This window comes from Diadema setosum, chromosome 5 (genome assembly GCF_964275005.1).
Source record: "Diadema setosum chromosome 5, eeDiaSeto1, whole genome shotgun sequence".
NCBI lineage: Eukaryota > Metazoa > Echinodermata > Echinoidea > Diadematoida > Diadematidae > Diadema > Diadema setosum.
Genome location: NC_092689.1, coordinates 11,176,604 through 11,191,808, shown reverse-complemented (window position 1 = coordinate 11,191,808; position 15,205 = coordinate 11,176,604). Strand labels below are relative to the sequence as shown.

The following is a 15,205-nucleotide window of genomic DNA, read 5'->3' as shown; positions in this document are numbered from 1 at the left end:
TACTTTATCTCTCCATATATATATATATATATATATATATATATATATATATATATATATATATATATATAATGGTATTATTATCCGCGTGTTGGAATAAGAGCATGAAGACGATGAAGACAAACAAGTTGACATAATGCATTAGAATCCAACTTCATTTATTTGTAAACCAAATTTTCGACCCTTGCACGGATCTTCCTCAGGGTAACAGTGACAGTAACTGAGGAAGATCCGTGCAAGGGTCGAAAATTTGGTTTACAAATAAATGAAGTTGGATTCTAATGCATTATGTCAACTTATATATATATACAAGGGCGTACCGAGGGGGGTGTTTTGGGTGTTCAAACACCCCCCTTTGCCAAAAGGGGGGTGTTTAAGGTGTTCAAACACCCCCCTTGGGCAAAAGGGAGGTGTTTGAGCTATTCAACACCCCTCTTCAGCAATGCTTAGATGTTGACAAAATAATGAAACAAAAGCTGTCTTTACCGCTTTTATTTCCGTTTTGAATTCCGCCTTTCCTTTCTTTTGCGTTTATTCATTCTCTCTCTCTCTCTCTCTCTCTCACTCTCTCTTCCTTGTTTTAATGTTTGTGTGGATGATGATACATTATGGAGTTACATAATATCATACGCACTAAAGAACTCGTGTACAGTACGTGTTAATACTACGTTACTGCACCGCGCGCGAAGCTGACGCACAAACAGTAGACATTCCCGATCCCTACTTTGCTTTCTGACCGAATCGCGAAGATACATTGCTCATAATAATCACCGTTTACCGGTATTATACCGTACGCGGTACCGTAAATTGTGTATGATGCATAATATTATGTGTGTACAATGCATGCTAAGTCAGTAGTATCAACTACCAACAGTGGCGTATCGGGGGGGGGGGGGGGGCAAGGGGGCACGTGAAAAAAAAAACGAGAAAAAAAAAAGAAGAAGAAAATAAAAAAATCTCGCCCGGACGGGGGAAGGAGAATGGGGGGGGGGGGGGGGGCAGAAAACCAAATCAAACAAGATAAAAACAAAACATGAATTCCATGAATTCCATGTTTTGTAACGCTGAAATAAAAAAATTTTCGGCTCGCTCGCTGCGCCCGCTCGCCAAAATTTATCAAAAAACAAAACAAAACAAGAAGAACAAAACGTAATGATGACGTGGAAATATAAAAATTTCGGCTCACTCACTCGTAGTAATTCAGAGTATTTTTCCAAGTCCTTAGATTGTTGGCATAAATGGTTATCTATGAAGCCGTCACTACATCTTGATTAGAATATTGTAAGATTTAATAACCAAAAAATGACAAGAATTCCATGTTTTGTAAGGTGAAATACAAAAATTATCGGCTCGCTCGCTGCGCTCGCTCGCCAAAATGGTTGAACACTGTTGGTATAAATCGTTATCTATAAGACCGTCACTATATCTTGATTAGAATTGTCATTCGAAGATTTAATAACCAAAAATGACAAGAATTCCATGTTTTGTAAGCTGAAATATAAAATTTTTCGGCTCGCTCGCTGCACTCGCTCGCCAAAATTCTTCAATATCTATAACATTTAAAACACCCTCAAAAGACCCCTTCTATATAAGTGCTTGAAAAAGCACATCATGTGGACTTTTTTTTTAAGTCCCTACCGGGATGGGGTTGGACACTGTTGGTACAAATCGTTATCTATAAGGCCGTCACTATGATTAGAATTGTAATTCGAAGATTTAATAACCAAAAATGACAAGAATTCCATGTTATGTATAAAGCTGAAATATAAAAATTTTCGGCTCGCTTGCTGCGCTCGCTCGCCAAAATATATCAAAATTTAGGGTAGCCTATACATTTAAATCACCCTCAAAAGACCCCTCTTAAGTGCTTCAAAAAGCATTTATTATGAGGACTTTTTTAAAGTCCCTACCGGGATGGGGTTGGGTTTGAATACTTTTTCAGAAAATTAATTAGGGGCGCAATTTTCGCGCTTGCCACGGGCGCCGTTTTCCCTAGATACGCCACTGACTACCAAGTACAGTCAGTATAGTAGCCTACTGGAAGCAGCAAGCTCTGGAAGCTCTGGGAGTAGCAAGTTACTTGCTACTCAATGTAATTAGTAATAGCACATGGACTTGGCTAACCTTTAGTAATAGTAGATATGAATCTTTTCAATGACTGAAAGTTCAAACTGAAAGATAACTGAGTGTGAGTCTACAAATTGTGGTTGGATGACTTTATTGCGCCTAAAATTCATTAGATATCTAGGTCTAGGAACAGTGGCGTAACTACGGGGGCATGGGGGGGGGGGGGCACGTGCCCCTTCCCCCCCCCCCCCCATCCGCTGATTAAGAAAAAAAGAAAAAAAAAGAAAGAAAAAAAACCTACGAAAATGGTAATTCAAGGGTTAGTAAACTGCTTTTGAAATCGATATGAAAGGATGATCAAGAAAAAAAAAGATATTTTTCCAAGATTTCTTTTAACCATATAATTAAAGAGGTATAACATTGTTCAAAAGCCCGGAAACGACAAAAGATTGTGATTCAGCGTGATTCCTGGTTGGCATTTTGAATACAAGCAGGATGTGCGCAGTGTACTCAGAATATCGGAATGGCAAAAAGGGTCGCTGCAATGTTGCGCAATGTTTGATAGGTTGTACACAATACTATGCTATCAAAGCTTGATCATTGATTTTGCAGTGTTGCTTTATATACTAGTCTATGCCTTGCATTGCCAATAATAAGACTTGACCTTGGCTATTTCCTAACTTTTCCATCTATATGAAACACACACACTCACAAACACAAACAAATTAGGGGATGCTCTATATAAAGTGCAGATTTTGGACATCCTTCTCCCGCTTGGTCACTTCGACGCCCCCTCGCTGGTCATACCTCCCCCAATCATGAACATAAACCGACACCCTTGACTACCAGTGGCGGATCCAGGGGACGCACCGGGTGTCCCCTCCCTCCAATGCGAAAAAAAATATACATGTAGCTACAAACGACAGTTTTTGGACGGTGGTCAAAATTTTCAAGCTCGCTCGCTTCGCTCGCTCGCATTTTAACCGTTATGCCATTCTCGTGATGTTACTGCCAGTAATTGCCAGCAGTTGCGCCCGGTGCGCCCCCCCCCCCCCGAATTTCCAAAGCGAAAAAATATAGCTACAAACGGCAGTTTGGGGACTGTAAAATGTCAAAATTTCAAGCTCGCTCGCTTCGCTCGCTCGCATTTAATCGTTATGCAATTCTCCTGATGTTGCTGTCAGTAATTGCCAGCAGTTGCGCCCGGTGCGCCCCCTCCCCTTAATTTCTAAAGCGAAAAAATATAGCTACAAACGGCAGTTTGGGGTAAAGTCAAAATTTTCAAGCTCGCTCGCTTCGCTCGCTCGCATTTTATCGTTATGCAATTCTCCTGATGTTGCTGTCAGAAATTGCCAGCAGTTGCGCCCGGTGCGCCCCCTCCCCTTAATTTCTAAGGCGAAAAAATATAGCTACAAACGGCAGTTTGGGGACTGTAAAATGTCAAAATTTTCAAGCTCGCTCGCTTCGCTCGCTTGCATTTAACGTTATGCAATTCTCCTGATGTTGCTGTCAGTAACTGCCAGCAGTTGCGCCCGGTGCACCCCCTCCCCTTAATTTCTAAAGCTAAAAAATATAGCTGCCAACGGCAGTTTGGGGACTTAAAATGTCAAAATTTTCAAGCTCGCTCGCTTCGCTCGCTCGCATTTAATCGTTATGCCATTCTCCTGATGTCACTGCCAGCAACTGCCCCCAGTTGCACCCGGTGCAACCCCCTTAATTTCCAAAGCAAATATATATATATATATATATTATATATATATATATACATATATACATGTATTATTATATATAGCTACAAACGGCAGTTTTTGGGACTGTAAAATGTCAAAATTTTCAAGCTCGCTCGCTTCGCTCGCTCGCATTTAATCGTTATGCAATTCTCCTGATGTTGCTGTCAGTAATTGCCAGCAGTTGCGCCCGGTGCGCCCCCTCCCCTTAATTTCTAAAGCGAAAAAATATAGCTCCAAACGGCAGTTTGGGGTAATGTCAAAATTTTCAAGCTCTCTCGCTTCGCTCGCTCGCATTTTATCGTTATGCAATTCTCCTGATGTTGCTGTCAGTAACTGCCAGCAGTTGCGCCCGGTGCGCCCCCTCCCCTTAATTTCTAAGGCGAAAAAATATAGCTACAAACGGTAGTTTTGGGACTGTAAAATGTCAAAATTTTCAAGCTCGCTCGCTTCGCTCGCTTGCATTTAACGTTATGCAATTCTCCTGATGTTGCTGTCAGTAATTGCCAGCAGTTGCGCCCGGTGCACCCCCTCCCCTTAATTTCTAAAGCGAAAAAATATAGCTGCCAACGGCAGTTTGGGGACTTAAAATGTCAAAATTTTCAAGCTCGCTCGCTTCGCTCGCTCGCATTTAATCGTTATGCAATTCTCCTGATGTTGTTGTCAGTAATTGCCAGCAGTTGCGCCCGGTGCACCCCCTCCCCTTAATTTCTAAAGCTAAAAAATATAGCTGCCAACGGCAGTTTGGGGACTTAAAATGTCAAAATTTTCAAGCTCGCTCGCTTCGCTCGCTCGCATTTAATCGTTATGCCATTCTCCTGATGTTACTGCCAGCAACTGCCAGCAGTTGCACCCGGTGCAACCCCCTTAAAGGGACTGTACAGTACTGGTTGAGGTGGGGATTTATGTTTTGAGCATTCCTATGTGAGATAATGAAAAGCCTCTTATGAAATATGAAAGAGCATGTAATTTTAAAAAGGATTCAACGTTTATTTGATGAAAATTAGTTTTCAAATGGCTGAGATATCCCAAAAAAGTGCTAAGAATAAAAGGCGACATGCCACAACTTTATTAGGATCTCTTTGTTTCACCTTGTTTTTGGATATCTCGGCCATTTCAAAACCGATTTTCATCGAATAAACTTTTGATACCCCTTAGAACTGCATGCTCTTTGACATCTCATAAAGTGGTTTCTGAATATCTCGCAAAACGTTAAAAGCTAAATCCTCACCTCGACCAGAACTGTACACACCCTTTAATTTCCAAAGCAAATACATATATATATATATATATATATATATATATATATATATATATGTATATACATATAAAAACGGCAGTTTGGGGACTGTAAAATGTCAAAATTTTCAAGCTCGCTCACTCCGCTCGCTCGCATTTAATTGTACAGTTATGCAATTCTGATGTTGCTTCCATGAAGTGCACCCCCCCCCCCATGTCTTGACCCACGGTACGCCACTGAACACCCCCCTCTAAAAAATCCTGGGTACGCCTATGTATATATATATATATATATATATATATATATATATATATATATGTGTGTGTGTGTGTGTGTGTGTGTGTGTGTGTAAGGAAGAGCAAATGAGAGCAATATACTAGTAATACAAGTAAATCCAATTGCGAGAAAACCCTTAAGATGGCATATGACATAAATGACAATACACACACACACACACACACACACATGCAAAAATGTGTGTATATATATATATATATAAATTACAGCTATAGGTTTCTGCTCGGAGTCCAAGAAAATATTGGTTCACGACAGTCCATAAGAAAACTCCGTGAAAGACGTATAGTTTTGACTTCACAAAGCCGTATAATATGGGTGAAAATTCGTCAAAACTATGTCTTTCACGGAGTTTTCTTATATATATTATATATATATATATATATATATATATATATATATATATATATATATACGAGAGAGAGAGAGAGAGAGGAAATCCGATAGAAAGAAATGTGTATACTCAGGATTGTTATATTCGTCATTATATGGTTTCCGGCTGATTGACAAACGTGATCTTATGAAGCTGCAGGGCGTGAATGGAGTAAGCTGCATGCAATGACGTGTTCTCGGTGACTGTGGTTTCGTAAGCTGTCCCGTCTTCTGTTTTCGTTTTTTTTTTTCTTCCGACATTAAGGGTAAAAATCAATTCAAAGATTTATAGACGCTGGCATGTCGTATCTTGTTAATGACCGATATTTGCATATATATATTTTTTTCTGTTTTCTTTTTAAAGACAGATGTAATAAGACTTTTCAAAAAAAGAAAAAGGAAAAGAAAGGGTATTTGAAAGGGGTATTTGATCATTATCTGAGGCGGGGTCGGAATCCGCTATTCGCTAAGTACTATGGAGGATGTTGAGACGATCTGTCATCCCAAAGTAGAAAGAAGAAAAGAAAATTTCAAGTCGATTAAATGCATAATGAGACTGTGAGACGCCTCCAGGGTGTAATAAAAGCACAATTTCCAATAAGGGGTGAATTAGCGATCCTTCCAGAGCCTTTCAATTTCATCTGATACAAAATGTCATGCGTTATTATGTCTTTTTCAAATGACATTATTAAAGGACATTCGGAGTATCTCGAAAGAGTGTTGTATTACCTCGAACATTTATTAGACATTTAAGTCATGTTGGTGAGTGTAAAGAGTAAGTAAAAGCAAACGAAACTTTAACACTTGCATGTGATTCACGATTCAGAAAGAGTCGAATGATTTACACAATATAATATGATGATTTCGTATTATGTTTAATGTTTCACCCGATTTCATCTTGATTTTCTTTTGTCTCTTTTTACTCATGGGTAGAGTGTTATGAAATATTATAGAAAGATTTGATTGGGGTCGGCGCCTTCGACATTATTGTGTGCTCATATGGTATTTTTTTTTTCTTTCGTAAATCAGCGATGATTAAACTTGATTTTTTTTAATATGTGATAGATAACAAAAACATCATCTTAGTATATCATCACAAAAGTAACCCCCTCTACTGCGTCAATCGAGAAACTGAGCAAATCTTTAAATTTTGTCTGTTTTTATCTTCTTTGAGACAGATAACTGGTCTCTAATTTTGGCAGACATTGGAACAATTTGCTTTTACTATAGTGGCTATACAGGACCACAGCGCGTTTGCTGCCAGAATTTGTCGTGTGTGAATCCGCGTGACCCGTTAATTACGTTCCCTGACCCAGCTTTCACTTACATCGTGTTTGTTCCCTAGCATTGCATGATCATAACGGTAACTGTCTACAGCCAATGACAGCCATTTGATTTACTTGAGTTAGGTTGGTCAATCGACTTTGCATATAAGCTTAACTGCCAGCGGAATTTATGACATATTATGATAGGTTATTACAACCAAGCTTCTATAGTTAGGCCTACTGACACTGACTAAAGCATAACCCCATAGGAATAAAGGTAATGAACATTTGAATTAAATACTAACATAGACATTATTTATTACATCTGACTATTTTTATTATTTTTTTTTTTGCAGAAAACCCATTCAATTTGGTTAAGTGGTTACAAAGAAATGTGAATCGTTGTGAAGCATGTCGTGGATGTGATTCTTCCAAGTATAGCACTCTTGGAACTGCATGTTAATGTGTGAACACAATGGACAGAACTTGGGGCAGGGATTCCTGACATGCTCTACAAAAATCCTCGTTTCTCTTTGACCACTGAAGCAAATCGGATGGGGTATCCTGCAAGACGTCGGTAATAAGTTGAAATTGTATTTGGTTTGATTCACTATTTCTAAAGTTATCTTTGCGGATGGTGCTGAATCCGAATCTGGATGAAGCAACACTTGCATCCTATTATAGTTTGTTTGTTTTTTTAATTTGTGAAATATCCTGAATGGCCGCCAAAAATTGAGATTTTGATATAAGTATTTCCTTATGAAATGTTCATAAATTGAAAATCAAAAAAAAAAAAAAGATGGTTTTACTTCATTTCAAGGGTGTGGAATCCAAATATGGTTGATGTTTTGCCCCATTGAGTTTTTTTTTTTTTTTAGATATTCAAGATGGCCGCCAAAATGGACATAAAAATGTTGAATATCTCAAACCCTCAAGGATTCGAGAGTTGCACTAACCATGCTAACCACGTTCAGATTTAGCACCCTCGAAAAGGATAACACCATCACTTTTGTATTGATTTATTCACCATTTATAAGGAATACTTAAATTGGAATTTTGACTTTTGGATATGACAAAATCATCATTGCTACAAGAGTTGCATTAACAGATTTGAATTCAGCACCTTACAAATACGGTAAACTCATTATTTTTGCATATTCTCAATTTTTTCAATTTGTAAGGAAAAATTCAATATTAAAATTCAATTTTTGGCGGCATATTGGATATTTCAAAACCCTCAGGGATACAAAACTTGCCATATCCATGCTCGGTTCATCACCCTCGAAATAGGTTAACACCATCAAGTCTTTTCAAGTTTTCATTATCTTTCATTAAAAAATACAGGAATTTAGAATTTTGGTGGTATTCTTTAATCCTGATATGGAGTCAGCACCCTAGAAATACGGACACACTTGATTTTTGTGTCCATTTTTTCAGCATCTATAAAGAAATATGTAGGAATTTAAGAATTTGGCGGCCATTTTGGCGGCCATTTTGAATACTGGTGTCTCAAAACCCTCAAGGATGCAAGCTGTACAATTCGGATTCGGATTCAGCACCCGCGAAATAGGGAAAAACCATTAAAAAAAATCGGGTGGACCGTAAAACAAGGTTAGTTTCAAAATCTGACTTTGGCACCCATGCTACATCAGTCACCAGCCCTAAACGCATTATTTAAGCAAATCCGTCGGCGACGTAATTTAAGAGAGGTCATTCTTTGCGTCAACCACAGTTGCACTGATTGAGAGCGTGGCTGGCTTCATACGCCAAAGCACGACTCTGCCACGACGTTCACATCGTATTTAGATTTCTCCCCATTGATGCTTCTGCATTGGCCAGGTAAGCAGTGAATCAACATGGTAGGCGGACTCGCGGAACTCCCATGCATTTCACTGAAAACTCCCGTCGTACCGCACACACACATATGCATAGCTGAGGTCCAATCAGTGTGCATTTACTGATTTGTGGAGCAGACGGCTGGACGCATGATTGGATAACTGCGCTCCGAGATCTGATGTGCTGGCCAATTTTACGCCATTTTTTGCTACATTTCCATCTATTGATTTTCGACTGTGACGAAATCTTGTTTTCATGCAGTGTGATATCGGTTGCTAGGAGACAGACGTCGTCTTATTTCTCTCCATAACGGGGTACGTAATAATATGCATCGACTATTGCTGTGATAGTTATGGCGTCACGTTTCTATTGTAACCATGGCATGCATATACGCATTGTATAGACGGAGGGCACAATGGCAATTTTGATAGACATTGACAATCATGCCGCCGTGTCAATTCTGTACGCATAAATCAGTTTCACACCATATTCAATGCAAACAGCATTTTGTAAATTGTATAAAGTTTTAGGTTTCGTCCATATATTAGCCAAGGAATGCACATTCCGTGATATACGAAACTGATGTTTTGATATTAATCCTATCATCATTTTCATACTATACATTTTTTTTTTTTTTTAAGCGCTATGGATGTCCCCATCATCTCACTATAAACAAATACGCTCCTCGGTCTCAATTTAAGGCCGTATAAAATACCTGCTACGTATAATAATTTCAAACTTGTGTCATTTTGATCCGATTTTGGGTGTCTGTATCTTCTTCCGCAGTATACTGAGTATAATTTTGATTACGCACTTAATGACATAATATTATATAAGTCGTATGACTAGTATTCTATCATTGTGACTTCATTACTCGTCAAAGGTATGTGTCGTCAGTTTTTTTAATTTCTCTTTAGATTTTTCTTTTTAGTACTTGTCTTACAAAATCGGAAATTCGGAAAAAATGCATTGCTTTTAAATGCCCCAGAGTGCCCCTCTACCTTATAAAAAAAACCCAAAACAAAAGAAAAAGAAAAGAAGGGTGTTGTGGAATGCAGGCGCTTGAAACATACACGCATACAGTACATATGCATAATATATATATATATATATATATATATATATATATACATATATATATATACATATATATATAAACATATCATACATATATACATACATATTTCACTTTTCAATTCAATTTGTCATTTACTTCCATCTAACAGAAATGGAGACAAAATACAAATCATACATTACACAATTACATCACATAAGGAACATTTAACATTAGCAAGCTACATTACGCAGTTTCGTAGAATAACCAAGAGTACGCATAGCACTGCACACTTTGCAAGGTTTACAAGAAAAAAGAAATTAGAATTAGCAACGAAAAAATAGGTTTTCCATTGCAAAGGAATTAAGGCGTGTAAAATGTGGATAACTTTACACGTGATATGTAACTAAATATCCAGAACTCCTTTACAGCAGGCAACAAAGATATCATTTTAAGCAGTACAGTTTGTAACTCCAACAAGAAAACAGAAATCAAGACAATGCTAACAGTGTTACAACCTACATAGACACTTGGAATTGAGCCGTGTGTACCCGAAAATACAAACACGAAAGTACACACATGCACATACACACTATAAAAAAACATACACATATGACACGACACCATGCAAGAGAACAACGAAGAACAATAAGTGAGAGGGAGAGGACAGAAGACAGAGGAAAGAACAGAAGACTATAAAACGGTCTACTACAACACACCATTCTTCATCGAAACAGGTGAAAAATGTTATATCATAATTTATTTGCTCATTGAATACTATGTATCGAGAAAGATTGAAATGTTTTTTTAAATTTACAAATATTCAAATGTGATGAATTTGAAAGATTTTCTCCCGTGAGGTATCCACTTAGTATAGAACTTGAGAAGGGCACATGTGTTGCTTAAATATTTCATTAGTTGTCCAGCATTACGTTTTGGCAAAGAACAGAGCTATTAAAGCAAGGAACAGTCACCCGCCATGCACGACTAACCAACTTGAGTAGTTGACACCCTATTTTGATCTAGTGTTTTGTCTTGTAGTGAGACATTGCATGTGTGTTGACATTTGTTCTGAGGTTCCTTATGTACGACTATAGGGTAAAATTCACAGAGGACATGAAAAGGGTGTGGGATATCTAATAACTGACATCATTCGTTGGTTAATATGGTGACTAGAGTTGATTTTTTTTTAATCGACGCATGCGCATTTATCAAGTCTTTGACAAAGTGAGTATGCATAATGATCATGATGTATGGATTCTAATAAGTAGTTTATCAGTTAATCATTCATACACGGTTTCTTATCATGAAACACGCTACGCTGCTCGAAAAGCAATATATTTATTATATTTCTTATTTTCCATTTAAGGCTGCCATCACCATCAACCACTTGCGTAGGATGGCAGGCTCTGGCATTTTTTTTTCTTCCTCATTACCAGAAAATAAGTGCATCGTTGATTCCTTAAATCTCATGGTTGTTATGTCTAAATTCTAAAGATTGTTGTGATTATTATACTGTGAATGTACTACTGTTCTTTTTTCTTCGTATTTGTTGTCAGATTTTGTATACACGTGTGGTCATTTTCATGCATTACCTTGCAAAAAAAAAAAAAAAAAGGTATCAAAAAATCAAAATGAAACTGAAACTGAAAAGAGATATTAGCTTAGCTCATCTAAAGAGAACAAAACAAACAAGGAGTGTTTAGTTTCCTCCAAATTTGTTCTTTTTTCATATATGTATACATATTCTTACATTAATCGGGATATTCGGGAATCATCGTGATCAATCAAAGTTTAGTATAGGCTGTATATGTTACGACACATGCAGTATGCCAGGGCACATGAGGCGAAACGTGCAGCCAATCTCCAAGACCTCATCCATGCTACTCCTGACCTTCTTTATATTTGTGGCTTGCTATTTATAACTACATATAGGCTACAAAGTCGATCGCTCTTGATGGGTTTCATCCTGTTTTGCAAGCGGATTATATTCCTGACCTCCGTGAAGTATATTAAAAAAAGGACAGATTCAGTGCAGGAATTGTGATAAACAGATAAAGGTTCCTGCTTATGCAAAAACATACGTACTGTAAAAGAATTATATCATTGTCATGATGTCCCTTTTGGGACACTTATTTTTCTTTTCTCTTCGCCAAAACAGATTACGATGAACAATGAGCAGCAAACCCCATGACAGCCAGAAGTTCCGCAGTCGATCAGCAGGCTATGGACCGTTTCGATCTCGCGTAGGCGATTCCAGCTCCCTCAGCGTGGTCGATTCGGAGATCGGAAACGCCGCGAACACCTCCCCCGCGCTCGGTTCTGCCTCTTGCCCCAATCTCTTTCTCGTGCAGGAGGAACGCTCGAATCAGACAACCATGCACAATCGTCTTCACTTGTCGGTCTCTCTTAGTGATGAACAGCAGTCGACGCAGGCCGATTTTTACAGCCGCTACGGCCAGTCCCAAAGAGCCTCGCCAACCTTCTCCGAGAAGGGCGTCATCAGTCCGGTGATGATTCACTTCACGACCAGGAGGATGAGGAAGACTTCGTCGACGTCCAGCTGTCGTTCGCTGTCCGAAAATGACAATGTATCCTGCGACGGCGAGGAGCTTGACCCCAGCAAAGTGATTCCCGAGATAAAGATCGACAAAACCCCGTACAAAGACAAAAACGTGACGGAGATCCTGGACTTCTTGTACATGGGGGATGTGGAAGCTGCCAACCGCGAACCATTGTTGTGCCGCCTCAACATCGAGTACATTGTTGATTTAAGCAACCTGTCCGGCGAGCAGGTGACACGCACAGTTCGCCTGAAAGACTGCCCATGCCTGTGTGCCTCTACCATGAAACATAAACGAATCAGACTCAACCTACACCTCGATGAAAGTGTTGGTGATGAAATCAGTCATTACTTTGATGAGATAAATCGGTTTATTCATGGAGCCCGCAAGTCCAATCGCAGAGTCCTCATCTACTGCGTTACCGGACTTATTCTGGCCCCTACCATTGTAACCCAGTACTTGATACAGATCATGGGGATGACTCTCAAACAGGCGCATGCGCTCATCACCAAGCTTAAGCCTGAAGTCACTTTTCGAGAAGGTTTTCAAATGGCTTTGATTCGGTTGGAGCACCGTCTGCGACCGAAGGCGGCTCTACCTGTTGTTTTCGATCGTGTGGGACGGAGGGATGCACAGCTTCACGCTCACACTCAGCAGGCCTGGATATAAGTATAAGGCCTTGGTGACAAGCATCTGCAAAACACATTGGCCCAAAATCATGAAGGTGGTACAAGAAGCCATGGTTTAAACCATGGACAAAGACCGTAGTTTGTTTTTTTGTTTGGTTTTTTTTTTGTTTTTTTTTATGGGGCGCCAAGACGTGTCGCATGGCCAATTTCTTTACGAAATAAGTCATTTCGTTGATGGTCATTTTGTTACGAAATCATGATCAATGATCGCAGCCCTCTTATGGCGCGTGCTGCTATCAGGGATACTCGGACCATAGAGCAGCAGCGCCATGCTCAGATACTCTCCCGTGAACTGTATAGCAGGAAGCTGGTAAAGGTAAATTAGCAAGTCGCGCTGTTCCAAACTAAGTTCAGATACACTGTACAACGATCGTTTTTGTTTTATGTTGTATACACTGTTCAAGGAAACCATAGCTGCAAAGTTTTGACGATCATTAAGCCAAATCGTGATACGTCTTGCCACTCACACTCCCCAGCTACACTACATGCTGCCATGATTATCTTCTTATTACCATTTCGAAACATTTTCGAACAAATACTTGCCGACGAAGATTGTAAGAGAGGTTCACCATCCCGTATATCCCATTGTTCTAGTAAAGTTGCGATCAAAGTATTCTTAGGATTTGAAATTAAATCATTCCGCAAGGTGTGTAAATTTTTACGGGATGTTTTGGTACTATGGTCTGGAGAAAAAAAAAATACCTGAGGCCATACGAAAAGCCAAGTTGGATGGCTGCGGGATTTTAATGTTCCCATGGTTTTTTGCGTCTCTTGGCTTAAATCACGTCATGGCGGATGTCAAAATCACTACACCATCTTAATGTGCATCCGACCAATCGAGGCTACTTTATTCTTTATTATCAAATCACTATTATAGATGATTTAAATCAGTATATTTCTTTTTCGTTTTTTTTGATTTTTTATCTAATTGTTGCAGCGGCTGGAACAAACAGTGTATATATATATATATATATATATATATATATATATATATATATATATATTCTCTTCTCTTTTTTTTTTAGATACTGTTTGCTTATGTTGAAATCCTTTCGTACAGTGGAATGACCTCGTCAAGGACTCCTAACAACATGTTATGCTAGCTGCTTGAATATATGATCAAACATGTTCATGTATATGCGCTACATCTACTACATTTCAGACGGCCGAAGGGGTGTTCTGGATGTGTATTAAAGTCATTTTGACCTCAAACTGTTGCCTGCCGCAACGAGAATCTCTCCGCTCCATCAGACAAATTATGTAGGATCTTTGACAATTTTCTACGATGTACAGGATAATTATAGAACGAGTTTGTTCAATGAGGGTGGAACATAATTTCGTAGCAGTGACAATGACAACGTTGAAGCACGGCATTTTGTAGACAGGTCTGTATTTGTACAGCGCAGTGAAGGCCTATACATGTACTTTGTACTGCATTGATTATGCGTGAATGTGTACAGTATTAGGTCGTGATAGTTTCGCATGTTACATGCGTTCAAAGATTTGTTCCAAAATGATATGGTATCGGGTAAGATATATGTCTATTAGTACGCGTATTGTATGTTTTCCCATTTTTTATTGTTTTTGCACATTCGTTTATCTAATTATGCAACATTTTTACTTGTATGTAGTTTTGCTGCCTTACATTATAGTGCTCCCAAAGAAGGGGAGTTTACGAATGCCTGAATAGTCTTTTAAAGCCTTTCTAAGGGATCATTCTGTGTTCCTCTTTCCACTCCAGTCAAACTAAATGTCATAAGGTGCTTCATTTTTGTGAAAGCAAGGAGGTTTAAGAGAATGGAGTCACAATCGTTTACATCCTTTGCTAGATGTTCGAATAAATGTTCGAAAATATTTGAAGTATGTAACAAACTGGGTCTGCCGCGCAGACAGGAAGACAATTGACTCATGTCTCATTACATAATCACCAGCCACTATCTAGGGGAGATAACGGTCTTTGTGATGGCAATTACTTTTCGACAGCCTTACTCATAAAAGATAGGTGATATATCATAATGGTAAAGACACGAGAATGCGCGAATAAAAATTGTGAAAGAAAAATGAAATTAAAATGATACTTACTCGACTGGGCATGCC

At 38.8% G+C, this 15,205-nt stretch overlaps 1 protein-coding gene across 1 annotated transcript; it reads left to right on the top strand.

The window, feature by feature from the left end:
- Nucleotides 1–12,029: 12,029 nt before the first annotated feature.
- On the top strand, nucleotides 12,030–13,088 carry LOC140228314 (uncharacterized). Its single transcript, XM_072308539.1, has one exon. The coding sequence runs from the start codon at nucleotides 12,030–12,032 to the stop codon at nucleotides 13,086–13,088; it is 1,059 nt and encodes a 352-aa protein (XP_072164640.1).
- The last annotated feature ends 2,117 nt before the right edge of the window (nucleotides 13,089–15,205 follow it).

Bases quoted from the DNA above. Each gene is read 5' to 3' on its own strand.
- LOC140228314 (XM_072308539.1), top strand. From the start codon at position 12,030: ATGAGCAGCAAACCCCATGACAGCCAGAAGTTCCGCAGTCGATCAGCA.